Source organism: Rana temporaria, chromosome 2 (genome assembly GCF_905171775.1).
Source record: "Rana temporaria chromosome 2, aRanTem1.1, whole genome shotgun sequence".
Taxonomy (NCBI): domain Eukaryota; kingdom Metazoa; phylum Chordata; class Amphibia; order Anura; family Ranidae; genus Rana; species Rana temporaria.
Genome location: NC_053490.1, coordinates 361,258,583 through 361,277,652, shown reverse-complemented (window position 1 = coordinate 361,277,652; position 19,070 = coordinate 361,258,583). Strand labels below are relative to the sequence as shown.

Below are 19,070 nucleotides of genomic sequence, written 5' to 3'. Positions count from 1 at the left end.
ATTGGTTTTGCATAAAAGTTGTAGCGCCTACAAAATAGGGCATAGTTTTATGGCATTTTTATTACTAGTAATGGCGGCGATCAGCAATTTTTTTCGGTACTGCGACATTATGGCGGACACTTCGACACTTTTGACACTTTTGTGGGACCATTGGCATTTTATAGCGATCAGTACTGTAAAAATGCCACTGGCAGGAAGGGGTTAACACTAGTGGGCGGGAAGGGGTCAAGTATGTTCCCTGGGTGTGTTCTAACTGAAGGGGGGGTGGACTGACTGAGGGAAATGTCTGATCGCTGTTCATACATTGTATGAACAGACGGTTAGGGATTTCTCCCCCTGACAGGACCGGGAGCTGTGAGTTTACACACACAGCTCCCAGTCCTCGCTCTGTAAAGAGCAAGTGTGGGTTCCCGGCGGTGGATCGCAGCCCGCCGGGCACATGCGCAGGAGTCGGGGGCAAGCGGGGGGGCGAGCTTGTGGGCATCTCCATAGCAAATGAGCCAAATAGCAAATGAGCCAAATCCCCTTATTGTCTTTCACATTAGGGCAAAGGGGAGATTTCTGCAACCCCATTTAAAAAGTTGCACTGGTGTACTATATAATCTATGCAATATAAACAACTGGGATAATTTATACAGGGTTTGGTTTGAGTTTATCTTTCGTTCATGGACGACACAGCCTTAATCTTGACTTAGTGGGTATTAGCCTTCCATTAGGAGTTGACTAGGCAGAAACTTATCTAAAAGGTTAACTTATCATACACACCCTATAGCCCCGCCCAGGGGGCGGGCCCCTCTGGGTATAAACCCCTCTCTCTGCATCTCGCAGATCAGCTTTTATCTGCCTAGTTTCAGGAGAGACATGGCCCCTTCAGGCCCATGGCGTGGAGCTGTTAGTTCAAGATGCTGGATTTTTTAATTTTAATTTTTTTCCTGCGATCTTCGAGCAACTGCCGACTGGGCGACAGGTTTGGATCTTGGATCCTTGTATTCTTCCCAGTTTCAGCCATCGAGCATATGCCGACCGTAGCTGCGCGCTGGGGTCGTCCACGACATGCTACCAGTCTGCAGGGACGAGTCGCAGTAGCCTGTCCCGACAGTCATCTCCGTTACCAAGCGGAAGATTCACTGTCCTGGATGCTTTCCAGCATGAAACCACATGAAACCGGCAAGAAAAACAGAGTTGGGCATCCCTGGAGAGATGAGTAAAGGGCTATTTATTTCCCTTCCTCCCTCCCCTTCCCTCCTCTCTAGACTGCTGAGGTGGGGGGTTGCCGCTGGGGAGCCCCACCTGAGAACCAATATAAACTATAAGTGCATAAGATATTGCTTACCTGTGTCTATGTTGTCAGCTGCTGCTTCCTCTTTCAATGTAGAGAGCTGCATATGAGATTCTGCTGCTGTGTGTTTTGTACCATGCTGGATTGTTTGTATACCTGGCTGCCATTTTCTTGTAGCCTCATTCAGAGCTCGGCGGCCATACTTCTGGGGTCTATATACACTACGGCGGCCATTTTCTTGTAGCCACTTGGCCTCTACTCAGTGCTCGGCGGCCATACTTCTGGGGGTCTATATGCACTACGGCGGGCTATTTTCTTGTAGCCGCCCAGCGCTGGAGGTGTTGCTTACACCACGCCCAAGGGGGGCTGTACCGCGTCTCCTGGCCGCTCAGGGGGCCTGCGCGGTGCGCCCACAAGAAGGGCGCTTAGGCTTTCCACAGCCACATCTCCCCATGAAACGTGGCCTCTAGGTCCCTCGGGCGGCCATTTTTTTGTAGCCTATGCAAGTATTACAGTACTGGTGGCCATGCTTTTGGGGCCTCAGTATGCAGGCTCAGCAGCCAAACAGACACAGACTGCTGACTAGCAAACAAGCTGATAAGGACTACAGCCTTGTAGATAGCAGCCATTCAGCAGACTGACAGTTATATTCAGCGGACAAGAAGCTGCTCAGCTAAACGGCACTGCACTGCTGGTTCCAGGGTGGTGAGTCCTCTGGGGGGTACCCCTCATCTCTGTTGCAGTTAGAAGGGTGGGTTGTCCACCTTGCTTGGAATCCCTGTGTCAAGCCTGTGGGCAGCATGGCGTCAGAAACGTTTCTTTCCCTGAAACACCTGAGCTGGCAATTGATGCCCCTGTACCCGATGTATCGGTGGATGCTATGTCGGCAATCCTAGAGGCCTTCATTGCCAAGGTGGAATCAGCGCGTGGAAGAACGGGGGCTTGAAAGCGCTCCCTCCCCCCGCCATCGTCTGGGGACAACTCAGATACGGAGCCAGGTCTAGCTACCACTCAGGACCCCGACTCTGAGGTATCTGACGGTGCAGACCTAGAGCGGCCAGACAGTGAGGATGACTCTGGACCCAGGTCAGCTCACGAGAAGGCTCTGGTGAGTGACCTTATCACCACAGTGCGAGATACCCTAAAGGTAGAGGGCTCTGTAGAAGCAACAGAAGCGCCGGTCCCCTTTGGGTTCCGTAAGGTGACCCGCACTGCTAAGGTGTTCCCTTGTGTGTCTTATTTAGACACATTTTTATACAAGGATGTACCTAAAAACCTAGTGGTACGTTACCCACTGGAGGAGAGTTTCTTAAAGAAATGGACCTCGCCCCCCACAGCGGACCCTCCTGTGTCCAGACTAAACAAGCTGACCACCCTTCCGGTGGAGGGGGCTCCTGCCTTCAAGGACCCGGCGGACAAGAAGGCAGAGTCAATATCCCGTAACCTATACACTGTAGTAGGTTCAGCGGTACGCCCAACCATAGTTGGGGCGCTGGTGTCCCAGACACTCACGGAGTGGGCAAAGTTACTGCTCAATGGGTTACAAACACATCACGCTTCCACCCACGAGGTAGCCCTAGCAGAACAACTGGTACAGGGCCTAAAATTCGTGTGTGAATCAGCCTTGGACACTATTCCTCTGCTGGCCAGAGCTTCTGCTCAGGCTGTGGTGTTGCGCCGTCTACTGTGGTTGAAGAATTGGTCAGCGGACCAAGCTTCCAAGAAGGGACCTGCCCCTTAAAAGCGATAGACTCTTGGAGCTTGCCTGGATGGCATTATTAAGGATGCCACAGGAGGTAAGAGCACCTTGCTCCCACAGACCTATAATGGAAAGGAGCCACGTCGGCGACAGGGGCCCTTCTTTACCGCACCCAAGCGTTTTTTTTCACCCGCCCAGCACTGCGGGAAGAAAACCACAGGCCAAACGAACGCCTGCTCAGGGACAGAGACGTCCCTGGTTTCGCAACCCAACAAACCCCTTAACAAGACCACATCCACATGAGGGTGCGCCCCCACCCATCCCTCGGGTGGGGGGACGTCTTCACGAATTCGTGACCCATTCGGGTTCCCGACCGATAGGTTTGCGAGGTAGTCTCTTTAGGGTACAAGATATAGCTCCTATCTTGCCCACCAAACAGATTTTTCCCTCCAACCTCCAGCTACTACCGGCTCCTCGGACCTGCTGGAACGTGGGGTGGTTATCCCTGTCCTAGTACAGGATCGGTTTCAGGGGTTTCACTCCAATCTGTTCATTGTACCAAAGAAGGAGGGCGTTCGTCCTATCCTGGAACTCTGGGCCCTCAATTGCTTCATGAAGGTATAAGGATTCCGGAGGGGATAAATCCGCTCTGTCATTACTACCCTCCAGCCGGGGGACCTTCTGGCATCCATGGACATCAGGGATGCCTATCTACATGTTCCCATATGCACAAAGCATCAGAAACTTCTGCACTTTTCGGTCGGGGAAGACCACTATTAAATTGTGGTTCCCCCCCATGGCCTGGCATCAGCACCAAGAGTGTTCTCCAAGGTGATTGCCTCAATTCTCGCCCTACGAAGACAACGTGGTATCGCTGTCGTGGGCTACTTGGACGACCTGCTTCTGAGGGCCACTTCAGCCTCGGAATTAGAGGTGAGCGTGTCTATAACTCAGGCCCTCAGACACTTTGGTGGCTACTGAACATTCAGAAGTCAGTAATGGTAACGACTCAATGCCTATTGTATCTGGGATTGATTCTGAACTCCTCAGAGGCAAAGGTTTGCTTCCCTGTGGAAAAGTTGCAGACCTTCGGGCTGCGGTACGGTAGTTGACATCCCAGAAGGGTTGTCACTCTGCTTTGCATGTGAGTCCCGGGTTTCATGGTGGCCTACTTCGAGGCGGTACCAGAGGCGCTATCTCACACGCGAGTGCTACAGAAGGTAGATTCTGTCCAGATGGGACTAGTGCCCAGCATCCCTGGATTATCAGATCCGGGTGAGCCACCTGGCCAGGCCTCCCTGGTGTGGTGGCTGACCTCACCGGCATTTCTGCCCAGGAAGTCGTTGCTTCCTTTATCACTGGAAAGTCATCATGACGAACGTCAGCCTTACCAGTGGGAGAGTCGGGGGTTCAGTCGACCCAGGGTCGCTGGTCTCCAGAGGACTCCCTTTTGCCGATCAAGGTCCTGGAACTTCAGGCGATCAGGCTGTGCCTCTCCACATGGTCTCAGAGGCTACAAGGGTGTCCAGTCAGGATTCAGTTGGACAACGCCACGGCGGTGGCATATTTCAACCATCAAGGAGGAACAAGTAGCTCGGCTGCAGCGTCAGAAGTCGCTGACATCCTAAGGTGGGCAGAAAGTAGCATACCGGCACTGTCGGCCTTATACATTCCGGGTGTGGAAAACTGGCAGGCGGACTACCTGTGTTGCCAGATGCTGGACCAAGAAGAATGACCTCTGCACCCGGGTGTTTTTTTAGCTCCTTTGCCCAAGAGGGGGCACGCCAGACGTAGATCTCCTGGCGTCTCGACTCAATTGGAAGGTATTGAGGTTTGTGGCCAGGTCAGGTGACCCATGGGCGGACGCGACAGACGCGTTAGTGGCGCCGTAGTGTCAGTACTGGCTAATCTAGGAAGACATTGTACTGTCATACTTGTGTCCTCATCCGTCGAATCCTAAGGAGAGGACGTGGCATTCCTCGGACGCGGTCTGAGCTCCGAGAATATACTTGTCTGTTACTGCTCCGTTCCGGAATTCAGACTCACTGTTTGTTTCGGTGGCTGGTCCCAAGAAGGGCCCAGCGGTCTCATCGGCCACCATTTCAAGGTGGACCCGACAGATCCTGATCAGGCTTACGCCATAAAGGGTCGGGCGCCTCCCTATCACGATGCATTCAACTAGGGCAATGGTGCCTCTTGGGCTTTCTGGCATCAAGTGTCTGTTTCCCAGGTGTGTAAGACGACGGCCTGGTCGCCCCCGGTCACACTTTCACTAAACTTTACAAGTTTATGTGAGTGCATCTTCGGATGCTTCTTCGGCCGCAAAGTTTTGCAATTGGCTGTTTAGAGTTACAACTCCTCAGTTGAGGAGCTCTGTTTTGGGGTGAACTTTAATTTTTTTTTGCTGTTCCCACCCCTCATTTTGACACTGCTTTGGGACGTCCCACTAAGTCAATATTAAGGTTGTGTCCGTCCATGAACAAAAGAGAAAATAGGATTTTATGCTCACCGTTAAATTTCTTTCTCTGAGTTCATGGATGGACACAGCACCCTCCCCTCCTTTTTATGTTTGTACTACTTTTTGACGAACTGATCTGCAAGATGCAGAGAGAGGGGTTATACCCAGAGGGCCCACCCCTTGGGCGGGGCTATAGGGTGTGTATGATAAGTTAACCTTTTAGATACGTTTCTGCCTAGTCAACTCCTAATGGAAGGCTAATACCCACTAAGTCAAGATTAACGTCCATGAACTCAGAGAAAGAGATTTTACGGTGAGCATAAAATCTTATTTTTTTTCTTCTTCTTTTAAAAGCCGCCATGCTAAGATGTGGAAATATTTTATTTTTGAACATTTTGATTATATTCAAGTATTATGTTATTGGTATGCTCTTTATTATGTAATACTTGTATTCATATGCTAGTAATAACACCTATATAATGATGATAATAGTAATGTTGACGAGTCATACTTGAGTGATATTTTATTATACTTTATTTGTATTATGCGGCTCGATAAATAACTTTTTCTGAAAAAAGTTGCACACCATTTACCGCGATCTGTGATGCTCCCGTGTGCATGCCTGATTCTGGGAGGACGCCATAGTTCGCCCTCCCAGAGTTATCAAGCCGAGCTGTAGCTGCCATTCAGCTATAGCGCGGTTGTTAAGTGGTTAATATCCCCACAAGCGCCTATGCTACCAGTGGGCGTGTACACTTTCACTTCTCAAAGCCTTAGCCCAATGCTTGAGGCTCTTACAATTGGGCAATTGGGCACAAGAGTATGCCTAACTCCAAATGGCCAGCTCCTGCTCCTAAAACAGGGAAATCTGGGTAAGACAATATACAAGTTCCAGGCTGCTATGCCAAACAGTACACAACTTCTTTTGGAGGCGCCTGTCCTGATAGGGGGCAACCCAGGTGCAATTTAGTAGTTAACCACTTGCCTACAGGGCACTTTCACCCCCTTCCTGCCCAAGCCATTTTTCAGCGCTGTCATACATTGAATGACAATTGCGCGGTCATGCAATGCTGTACCCAAATGAAATGTTTTATAATTTTTTCCCCACAAATGGAGCTTTCTTTTGGTGGTATTTGATCACCTCTGCGGTGTTTATTTATTGCACTATAACCACTTCCCGACCCACGTATTGTAAATGTACGTCCTCTTTTTAAACATGGATATCTCAGTAACGGCAGCAGCTGCTGCCACAACTGAGATATCCATGTTTTCAGCGGGCGGCCGTGTAAACGATAACGGCGGTCTCCGCGGCGGATTCGCCGCGAGATCGCCGTTATCGGTGGCGGGAGAGGGGGCCCCCCCCTCCCGCCGCTTTTCCGCGCCCTCCGCCGCTTACCGCGGTAGCGGCGGAGGAGATCCGATGCTGCCGCCTGGAGAGTGAGGACTTGAGTGAGGGCAAGATGGCCCCCACCCGTCCTCATAGCTCTGCTGGGCGGAAGTGACGTCAAAACGTCAGTCCCGCCCAGCCTCTTAAAGAGACAATTTTTTTTTTGTCATTTTTTTAAATGACAAATTTTCCTTTTTTTTTATTTTCTTGCATTGAAGCCTAAATATGAGATCTGAGGTCTTTTTGACCCCAGATCTCATATTTAAGAGGACCTGTCATGCTTTTTTCTATTACAAGGGATGTTTACATTCCTTGTAATAGGAATAAAAGTGATCATTTTTTTTTTATATTTTTGTGTAAAAAATAATAAAATCAATAAAATTAAATAAGAAAACAAAAAAAAGTTTTTTTTAAAGCGCCCCGTCCCGACGAGCTCGCGCGCAGAAGCGAACGCATACGCGAGTAGCGCCCGCATATGAAAACTGTGTTCAAATTGCACAAGTGAGGTATCGCCGCGATCGTTAGAGCGAGAGCAATAATTATAGCCCTAGAGCTACTCTGTAGCTCAAAAAATGCAACTTATAGAATTTTTTAAACGTCGCCTATCTAGATTTTTAAGGGTAAAAGTTTGACGCCATGCCACGAGCAGGCGCAATTTTAAAGCGTGACATGTTGGGTATCATTTTACTCGGCGTAACATTATCTTTCACAATATATAAAAAAAATTGGGCCAAATTTATTGTTGTCTTATTTTTTAATTCAAAAAAGTGAATTTTTTCCAAAAAAAGTGCGCTTGTAAGACCGCTGCGCAAATACGGTGTGACAAAAAGTATTGCGATGGACGCCATTTTATTCTCTAGGGTGTTAGAAAAAAAATATATATAGTGTTTGGGGGTTTTAAGTAATTTTCTAGCAGAAAAAACTGTTTTAGTCTTGCAAACACCAAATCTGAAAAACACCTAAGGTCTTTAAGTGGATAAACAAAAGAAGAGGGACAAGCGCCTCAAAAAAAAAAGCGCCTCAATGGGAAGGGGCACCCCTAAAGCAGTGCAAAGAAGCTGCTTGCAGGACATTTTTATGCCCTGCCAGCGCAGCGCCTCAGTGTGAAAGCACTCAGGCTTTCACATTGGGATTGCAGATGAGGCTTCTTTCAGGCACATTACAGGTGCTTTTTTTTTTTAACGCTAAGACCCCTTTCACACTGGGGACGTTTTTCAGGCGCTTTAGTGTGAAAGCACTCGGGCTTTCACATTGGGATTGCAGATGCAGCTTTTTTCAGGCGATTTTTTAAGCGCCTGAAAAACGGCACAGTGTGAAAGGGGTCTTAAAGTCATACTAAAGGTTCAGGTTTTTAAAAAAAAGAAATAACAAACATGTCATACTTGCCTCCAATGTGCAGTTCGTTTTGCACAAAGTGGCCCTGAACGTCCTCTTCTGGGGTCCCACGATGGCTCTCGCGGCTCCTCCCTGCAAGAGCTGAACCCCTCTGGGAAGCTCTCCCCCGAGAGGGGTTACCTTGCGGGCACGCTCCTGTGTGATACAGTCGGTGACCATAGTGTATCACTCGGCCTCGCTCCCCGACACACCACGTCATTGATTGACAGCAGGGGGAACCAATGGCTGCGCTGCTATCAATCATCCAATGAATAGCCGACCAGAGCTGGGGGAAAGCAACGCAGCTGAAAAAACACAAAGCTTTACTACCCTTTTAACTACAGAGCAATAATATATTTGAAGGAGTAATAGCACAAAACAGTGTAAATATTAGGGGGCTCTTTACCTAGATTCTTTCAGATACTGTTTGCTGTATTTTTAGTGGGTCCTCCCTAAATCACTTGGACTTACCCGTTTGTCCTTTAGTTTCAGTGGTTCTAGCTGCAGTCATGACCCTGGTACTTTTTTTTTAAAAACACAACAAAGTATACAAGAGAAGAGAGGCATCTCTAAGTGTAGCAATATGGTTACATTAAATGAAGGTACAACTTTAGCAACTCACATGGTTGATGATTAAAAGAGGCACATTTTAAGAATGCAGGGATCCCGGGAAAAGCTGTCCACAGACTGTCCCCTGCACCACCGTTGATGTCATCTTCTCCACGCTGTGCTCTATGAGCGGTTCAAGCCTCGCTTTCAGATCGCTCAACTGCAGGGTAGTCTTCCTGGTCACGATTGCAGACTGACAGTGTTAAGAGCCGGCGGTGTGGGGATGGTCTATGTAGACAGCTTTACCTCGGATGTCTGCATACTTAGATGTGTCTCTCTTAAAGGGGAGTTCCAGCCATTTGTATGTTTATTAAAAGTCAGCAGCAACAAAAAGTGTAGCTGCTGGCTTTTAATAAACAGGCACTTACCTGCTCCAGCGCTCCAGCGACGCGCCGGCCGGGGCTCCGCTCCTCTCCCCCCTCCCCGGCCGGCGTCTTCATTTTCAGTGTGGGCACCCGGCCGTGACAGCTTTCGGCTTCACGGCCGGGCACCCACTGCGCATGCGCGAGCGGCACTGTGCATGCGCGAGCGGCGCGCCGCGCCGTGTAATTGGCCAGGAGATTGCCTAGGACCTGTGACGTGTCCTAGGCGATCGCCTACAGCAGCCACTTCCTGAAGGCGATTAAGCTTAGTCGCCTACAGGAAGGAGGAAGTGGGACAGGAAGTCCCACTCGTGCTGAAGCCCCCACTCCCCCCAAAAAAAATTACATGCCAAATGTGGCATGTAAGGGGGAGAGGAGTGGGTTAAGAGGAGTGGAACTCCTCTTTAATCATCAACAATGTGAGTTGCTAAATGTTGTACCTTCTTTAAATGTAACCATATTGCTACACTTCGAGGCACCTCTCTTCTCTTTTATCCTGTAGCTCCTGCTGGATTTTGCTTCTAACCCCCTTGACTTTTTTTATGGACTATAAACTGAAGGACTTGTGAATAAATGGTTATGGAACAAATCATTTGAGTTTCCATTATTTCTTATGGGAAAACTTGCTTTGATATTACAAGCATGTTTCCGGAACTAATTATGCTTGCAATACAAGGTTTTACTGTATATGGTATTGCTGTGATTGGCAGTAGGTTATATTATTAGCAAATAATATATAGCTAGATTTTAAAAATGTACTTTGTTTTATTATTTTGTGCCACTTTTCCTTTTACAATCTGGACAGTTCGGAAAACAAATCACCATTTACCACCAAATAAAAGCCCAGTTTGTCTTAAACAAAAACAAAGTACAACTCGCCTGGATACACTAAGTAGTTGCGATGATGTGTACAGCTTTTTTAACCCATGTCAAAGTTGCAAAACTGTGTTCAGGCATTAAGATTTGTTTAACCCTCTTGTTTTAACCCCTGAAGATTTGTGAACAACACTAGCTACAGAGACCGATAATGTGCTATTATTTCTATGAGGTTTGTATTTTAGCCCCCGTTCACACTGGTGTGACTTGTCATGCAATTTGACCATTCATAATCGCATGACAAGTAGAATCTCATTGACAGCAATGGAACTGTTCATATCATGAGTTGCATTATGCGATTATGAAAAAGTTTCCTGCACTACCTTTTACCAATTTAATTGTGACTTGCATGGACCTCTGTCAAATGAAGTTGCAAGCCGCAATGAAATCGGCAATACAAATCAGTGATGTGCGGCTTTGAAATCGTGCTAAAGTAGAGCGTTTTCAAAGCCACACCTGTGTGAACCAGGGCCTACGAAATTGTTCTATATTTTGTCTACATTCTAAATTACTGTAGCAAAACAGTTTATCAGAAATATATTTATGCTTGCATTCTTCCTGTAGTTGCCTCTTACACAGACAGCTCAGATGATGATTCATCCCCTCGAGACAAACAACAAACCTCATCAAAAGGCAGCAGTGACTTTTGTGTTAAGAATATTAAGCAAGCAGAGTTTGGCCGGCGTGAGATTGAAATAGCTGAACAAGGTAACTAACGATTTAGTCCAAGAAAAATGGAAATCATGCATGTGACATTACCCACAGCAACCAATCAGATATTTCTTTGCTATTGGTATTTTTAATATAAAATATATTCTGATTGCATGCTAAAGGAAATATATTTAGTTGGAATGCTCAATAGCATTCCCAGTATTGTTATTTGCTTTTTATTATTCTTAATTTTATTTTTTTATTTTATTCCGTACGTTTTTTTTGCTCTGCGTAACTTCTGCATACTTTCAGCTATTAAAGCGGGAGTTCACCCGAATTTTTTTTTTAACATTAGATTGATGCTCATTTTGTCAAGGGGAATCGGGTAGTTTTTTTTAAATCGAAGCAGTACTTACCGTTTTAGAGAGCGATCTTCTCCGCCGCTTCCGGGTATGGTCTTTGGGACTGGGCGTTCCTATTTGATTGACAGGCTTCCGACGGTCGCATACATCGCGTCACGAGTAGCCGAAAGAAGCCGAACGTCGGTGCAGTTCGGCTACTTTCAGAAAATCGTGACGCGATGTATGCGACCGTCGGAAGCCTGTCAATCAAATAGGAACGCCCAGTCCCGCAGCCCATACCCGGAAGCGGCGGAGAAGATCGCTCTCTAAAACGGTACTGCTTCGATTTTAAAAAAAATACCCGATTCCCCTTGACAAAATGAGCATCAATCTAATGTTAAAAATTAACTTTTCGGGTGAACCTCCACTTTAAAGTGGAGGTTCACCTTAAAAACACATTTTTAACATTAGAGCCAGCAAAGTAAGGGCATACACTTTTGGCAGTTTTTTTTATTTTTTTCTCCGTACTTACCTTTTATATTCTGATTTGGTCCTGGGGCTTCTGTGTTCTGATGACTCCGGGACTGGGTGTTCCTATCCCTGCCTCAGGGTTCCGATGACTGCGGGACTGGGCGTTCCTATCCTTCGGTTCGATGATTGACGGCTTGTGAAACAGGTGACCTGTCGCACAACGCGCGTCACTAGATTTCCGGAAATAGCCGAGCTGCGAGTCGGCACTATACGGCGCCTACGCCGTGTAGAGCTGACTGCGCAGGCGCCGTATAGTGCTGACTCGCAGCTTGGCTATTTCCCGACATCTGGTGACGTGAGTTGTGCGACAGGTCACCTGTTTCACAAGCCGTCAATCATCGAACCGAAGGATAGGAACGCCCAGTCTCGCAGTCATCAGAACCCGGAAGCCCTGGACAAAAACAGAATATAAAGGTATGTACGGAGAAAAAAAAAAAAAAAAACCCCGCCGAAAGTAAATGCCCTTACTATGCTGGCTCTGCTAGATGTAATATTAAAAAAAATTTTTTTGGTGAACCCCTGCTTTAAGACCATTCAACTTTTAAAATGTTCAGCTCTTTCAGCTAATGATGAGACTTCTTCAACTTCTTTCTACTATTTATACTTTTTAAAATATTAAGCTTTTTAACACTTTTTTTGTTTGATATCTTTTACAGTTTTTGTGAAAAAGTTGTTTAAGTTTAGTGATCTTTTCAGGAAATTGTATCGATTTAACAGAGTGTCTATGGGGTTGCTCAGAGTGGATGATGTCATCGCTAACAGCACAGAGCTTTAAAAAAATTATCTTTGTTCCTTTTCTATAAATTGCTCTCACGCCCACAAGATCTACTTGTCATACAATTTATACACCAAAACATAGGTATTTTTGTCTAGTTTCAGGCAATGTGCTCAGTCATACGCCTTTCATTTTTGGCTGGTTGAGCTTCCAAATGACAGTCTTCCATTGACTGGACTGTATAAAATTATTTTATTTTGTCCTGTATAAAGAAAAAAAAAAAAAAATGAAAAAAAAAATGTGATTTCTTTTTTTAAATAACTAATTTTTGAAAAAAATAATTGATTTTTTTGGGGGGGACAAAAACATTTTTTTTTTAAAAAAAAACATTTTTTTTACAATTAAGAAAAAAAACATGTTTGTAAAAAAAATATTTTTGAAAAATTAAAAATCATTTTTGAAAAATAAATAAGTAATCAAAACCAGTAAGCTTTTGCAATTCAGTTATTCAGCATTCCCACGCATTTTCTGCAGGAAATGCATTTTCTAGTTACATATGTTTTTCCTTGCACTGTTTATTGAATAAGCGTGTTAGCGTCTATGCAATAAAAGGATAAAGTGTTGTTTGAAGTTAACATTCTGTTTATTTCTGTAATTTTCTACTTTTTGCATTGCCTCCAGAAATGACAGCTTTGATTTCCTTAAAGAAGAGAGCACAAGGGGAAAAGCCTCTAGCAGGAGCGAAGATTGTGGGGTGCACACACATTACAGCTCAGATTGGGGTTAGTATAGAACATTTAAAGTATTTTTTCACATTTAAGCTTTTGGCACCAGCTGTCTATAATGATTGTCCAATGTAGATTTTCTCGCAACTTGCTTTCTTAAAACTATATTTAAAAGATTCTTTTAATATTTGATGTGACATTGAATGTGTTAAGTGTACAACCCCAATTCCACAAAGTTGGGACGCTGTGTAAAGTGTACATAAAAACAGAATGCAATCATTTGCAAATCTCATAAACTCATGTTTTATTCACAATAGAAATAGAAAATGGGATGTGGGCATGGGCAATGGGAATGGGAAATGGGCAGGAGCGGTGGAGGAGCAGTAAGCACACCACTCTTTCACCACTCCAAAGATGCGGCTAGGAGGACTTTTATCTTTATCGTACACCACGGGACACAGAGCCATTCTTTTCATAATGGGTTAAGGTTCACCAGCAGTCAACTGGCACAACCAATTGAAGACAGTTCCCCTCCATATAACCCCTCCCATCAGGGAAGTACCTCAGTTTTTCCGCCAGTGTCTAAGGTGTTGGACGCGTGTAGGATGTGCTAAGGAAAGCTCTACCAAGTAGGCTGTCTGGAGGTAAAAGGAGCAATGCCTTCGGATCCATCCAAGAAGCCAAATAATTATGCTGAAACTGGATGGGATCCGGGCCTCATGCACGAGGCGGTGCCTGTAATGTCTCTCTTCGGAGGACTGGGCTCTAGGTTCCAGCACTTTTGCTCCTATATGCTAAAAGTCCTGGTAAGAGTATTTTTCAAGGCCCAGGGGAGAGGTCTCCTTTAAATAGGAACTCATATCCCTGAAGGTTGGCACACAAAACCCGCCGTGATGGGTGAAGATTGGCGCTGTCTGAATTTCAGCAGAAAAACCTTTTCCAATTTTGAGTAAGGTGTCTTCTCTTTTTTTTTTTACCACTAGAGGGAGTAAAGAGCTGTGTTGTACTCACCAGGCTCTATACAGTGTCAGATCCCACAGACAAGCACACTTCCTCCGCTGCAGCGCTCTGCCACCGCTTCTCTACTCCAGACGCTGGGCTAGAATGCCACAGCATGTGCAGTATCAGACAGGAGGAGGTTCCCCCTCGCCCCAGGACAACCGCCATTTGCCCTAGGTCATGCGCACGGGGGCACGATTTATCGGCGGGGGCGGATTGGGGTCGCGAGCGTGTGCATGCACGGGAGCGGGCACGCTAATTTAAAGCAGGGTGCTCAACACAGATGCCATAAAGGGGACTCGGAGGCTCTTCCTTGGGACACAGCAGCATTACGGGGGGCACATAAGCTCTATGTGGTTGGTGGGGCACTCCCAAGAGAGACACCTACTCCATTGCATGAAACTGTGTGTTTAAGTTGCATACTTTAGGTAGATTGCTAAACTGAGCACAGTAGTATATGCACTTTGGTCCCTCGGACTGTTGCTTAGTAATATGTTTTCCCTTAGAAGGAATTCAGGGACTAAAAGACAAGAAAGCACCGCTGCCTGAGACGGGGGGGGGTGGGCCCTCTAGACGTGCCTGCTCGGTACCTTCTTCCCCTGTAAATTTTGACGTACCTATACGTCACCAGTACCAGTTCTCAAAAAGGATATCGGAGAACTGGAGAAAGTGCAGAGAAGGGCAACCAAACTGATAAGAGGCATGGAGGAGCTCAGCTATGAGGAAAGATTAGAAGAACTAAATCTATTCACTCTTGAGAAGAGGAGAATTAGGGGGGATATGATCAACATGCACAAATATATAAGAGGTCCATACAGTGGACTTGGTGTTGAGTTATTCACTTTACGGTCAACACTGAGGACAAGGGGGCACTCTTTACGTCTAGAGGAAAAGAGATTTCACCTCCAAATACGGAAAGGTTTTTTTCACAGTAAGAACTGTGAAAATGTGGAACAGACTCCCTCCAGACGTGGTTCAGTAGATTGCTTTAAGAAAGGCCTGGATACTTTCCTAAATGTACATAAAATAACTGAGTACTAAGATTTGTAGGTAAAGTTGATCCAGGGTAAATCCGATTGCCTCTCGGGGGATCAGGAAGGAATTTTTTCCCCTGCTGTAGCAAATTGGATCATGCTCTGCTGGGGTTTTTTGTTGCCTTCCTCTGGATCAACTGTGGGTATGGAGTTGGGTGTATGGGATTGTACTGTGTTTTTTATTTTGTTTATTTCTTGTGGTTGAACTGGATGGACTTGTGTCTTTTTTCAACCTGACTAACTATGTAACTATATACAGGAGGGAGTCATTGTCACTATCAGGAGGTAACAGTTTTCTCCGGTGGCACCTGGGCCTGCATATGTCACTGAGGACACTTTGACCACAGGCCCTGGAAAACTTAGAAGGAAAAATCGATATGCTAATCGCAAAGTCCTCTCAGAAGGACAAAAAGCGAAAGCAGATCTTGTTCGGGTGGTTTTAGATCCCCTTTCAGAAAAATCTGAAGAGTAGAAGAATGGAGGATAAGGGTAAAACCTGCAGAGGACAGGGGATGAGGAGTCTGATGGATCAGGGGATATCAGAGGAACCCTCTCTGCTTCCCAGATGCTAAGGTCACAGGTAAAATGTTATGCTGAAACAGTGCATACTGCATTCAGATTGCCTGTCCGGAGTTAACTGCCCAGTCTCCTCCCTGGTTCATTAAATTCCCTGCGAGGTGCATGCTCTTTTTCCGGGTTCAATCCGATATTAAAAAAGTTAATCTACGCAGGCTGGGCTACATCCAGTATAAGCGTTTCTCACCTCCTAAGAAGTTTGACATTCTTTATCCTATGAGGAAGAGGTTTCCAGAAGTGGAGTCTGCCTTCTGTAGAATGTAAGCCATTTTCTTGTATGAATAAAAACCTGACTTGTCCGGTGGATAACGTACAGGTGTTTAAAGATTTCTCGGAAAATAATTTGGAATCTTTACTAAAATCTTCCTTCCTTCTGGTCGGTTCAGTTGCCCAACCTGCTGTAGCAGCAGTGGGTATGTGTCAGGTCCTCAAGGACCAGGTAAAACAGGGGCTAAAGCAGGGGTGCCCAACCAGTGGCCCGGGGGCCACATGTGGCCCGTGGAGCCCTCTGATGTGGCCCACAAACTCCTGCTCTGGGATGGAATAGAATAGAACACTGTTATTAAAGGTCCGTTTATTACTAAAATCACAGTGTATATATAGGCAATGGCATATATTTTCTGCAGTGGTTACTGGGCTGCTTTAAAACTGATCCGCAGGTGCAAAGCAGTTTACCTGCAGGTTACCTGCGCTGAGCCATAGACATCTATTATTACCTGCGAGTTTGGTGAGCTTTATGAAAGTGCACCAAACCTGCAGAATATAATAGAAGTCTACTGCAAAGTGCAGGTAACCTGCAGGTAAACTGCTCTGCACCTGCGGTGCGGGTAAACTGCAGCGCATCAGTGAGAAAGCAGCCATGGGCCCCTTTCACACAGTCAGTCCAACAGTCCGACCAATTGTACCCTCCATTCACCTCTAAGTAGTGGCAGACATAAACCGACTTGTGTCCTACCTCCAATACGATTCACTAAAAAGTCGAGTGGGCTGTGTCAGTGTGCGCTCTGCATGCATCCACCCGCTCCACTCATTGTGTCCCGCAACCGGTTACCATGTCGCTTAAGTGGCCCTCGCTCTTCAAAAGGTTGGGCACCCCTGGGCTAAAGGATCTACCTCCAGAACAAGTCAAATTGTGGGAGAATTTGCCTAAAGCCTTATGTTTTACAATAGATGCTATGAGAGATTCGATTCAGCAAGCATCTCGTCTCACACTCCAGCTGGTGCATATGCGCAGAATTATTTGGCTAAAGCACCATACAAAAAGCTTTTGGCCAGTTTCCCATTCCATGGCGAACGCCTCTTTGGGGAAGATTTGGAAAAATATATCCAAAAGATATCGAGTGGGAAGACCACTCTATTACCAGAAGAAGAAAAACAAGCGACCTTGTTTTAAACGTTCTCTCTCCTTGACTCCTGATAAATCTACCTCCAGCCAGTGGCGACAGCATTTTCAGCCAGCCACAAAGGCTAAAGAAGACCAGGCCCAGAAGAACAAGAAGCCGTGGGGTTCAAAAACTAACAAGCAAAACCCCAAAGCATTTTTATGATGAGGTGCCCCCGCTCGGCCGAGTGGGGGGGGGGGTTCCATCAGTTTTCAGCGGCATGGCAGAAATATCCACAGTATCCCTAGGGTACAAGCTGGAATTTTGAGCGATCCCATCTTCTCAGTTCCGAAGCTCAAGGCTCTCCAATGATCCACTAAAAAGAGCGTCCTTCAAAGGATTGGATCACTTGCTGTCTCAAGGGGTGATCACAGAAGTACCCCTAAAAGAGCAAGGTTCAGGGTTTTATTTCACACCTCTTTGTGATCCCAAAAACCAAAGCAGAGACGTCACACCCATCCTGGATCTAAGATCTCTAAATCAAATCTGAAACAATTGCCATTTCCGAATGGAAACTATTCGATCAGTGGTCGCCACCCTACAAGGCAGAGAATTCATGGCGTTGATAGACATCAAAGACGCATATTTACATGTGCCTATCCTATCACCAAAACTTTCATAAAGTTTGCGGTAGAACAATACCACTTCCAGTTTGTTGGCTCTGCCCTTTTGGCATTGCTGCCACGCCCCCCCGGGTATTTACAAAGGTACTAGCTCCTCTGTTGGCAAATCAGAGGGCACAGGGCATAGGCTATAACAGCCTATCTAGACTATCTACTTGTGATAGATCAGTCAGAGGCAGGATTAGATCATGCTGTGCTCACCACAATAAAATACCTGGAGCATTTAGGATGGATTGTAATCTTACAAAAATCCTCTCTACAAGCCCAAGATGGGGTAGAGTATTTGGGCATGTTCATAGACACGGGCCAAAGCCGGGTATTCCTACCAGAGCCAAAGATCAAGTCGCTAAGGGACCTGATTCCACAAGGTCAAGGCAAAGGCAAAGGCCGCCTATTCGCCTTTGCAAGAGGCTATTGCGGAAGACGTTGGCCTCTTTTGAGGCTGTCCTTACGCCCAGTTTCATTCAAGGCTACTTCAAGGCAGTATTTTTTGCCGCCTGGAACAGGAAGATCCAACTCTGGATTTACCCATGTGCCTGTCTTCACAGGTTCGCCAAAGCTTCAGTTGGTGGTTAAAAAACCAAGAACTTGCGGAAAGGAAAATCCTTTCACCAGTCACCTGGAAGGTTGTGTCTACGGATGCCAAGCCTAAGGGCTGGGGAGCAGTATTAGAAGAAGTTTCAGCCCAGGGAACCTGGGCAAAGAATAAAAAGAACCTGCCCATCAACATACTGGAGATGCGGGCAGTATACTTAGCCCTCAAGAACCTGGACACACAGGTTACAGGGCCACCCAGTTCCGATTCAATCCGACAATGCTACTGCAGTAGCTTACATCAATCACCAAGGTGAGGGTGCTCAGAAGGAGGTGAATCACATTTTGACATTGGGCAGAGGAACATGTTTCCTTGCCTCTCTGCAATCTTCATTCCAGTGGTAGAAAAACTGGCAAGCGGACTATCTGAGTCGCCAGCAGCTGTCACCAGGAGAGTGGTCTTTCGACCCCGAGATCTTTCAGGCCGTATGCAGGAGATGGGGGACGACCCCCGGGATGTAGACCTGCTAAACTTCCAGGTTCAACAGGAAGTTGGACAACTTTGTATCCAGGACGAGAGATCCTCATCAGAGGCTACTTTGCAGGATCAAAAAGGAAAGAATTCCTGTAATCCTAGTGGCCCCAAATTGTCCAGAAGGCCCTGGTACGCCAAAATCATAAAGATGGCGGTAGGAAAACCGTGGAAGCTTCCACTTCGTCACGGACCTGCTGTCGCAGGGTCCAGTGTTTCCATCCTTCCTTACAAAAGCTAAATTTGACGGTCTGGCTGCTGAGACCCACATTTTAAAGAAATGAGGGATCTCGGGTCCAGTTCTTTTTTACACTCCCTAATACTAGAAAGCCAGCCTCCAGGGTGATCTACTATAGAGTCTGGAAGGCATATGTTTCCTGGTG

The 19,070-nt window shown here is 46.4% G+C and overlaps 1 protein-coding gene across 1 annotated transcript in view; it reads left to right on the top strand.

Annotated features, from left to right (window-relative positions):
* AHCYL1 (adenosylhomocysteinase like 1) overlaps nt 1–19,070 on the top strand; it is an 810,468-nt gene that overhangs the window by 144,552 nt on the left and 646,846 nt on the right. The window contains exons 3-4 of the mRNA XM_040337629.1: nt 10,609–10,752; nt 12,964–13,064. Of these exons, the coding sequence (XP_040193563.1) occupies nt 10,609–10,752; nt 12,964–13,064 (245 nt within the window). The remainder of the gene's footprint in view (nt 1–10,608; nt 10,753–12,963; nt 13,065–19,070) is intronic.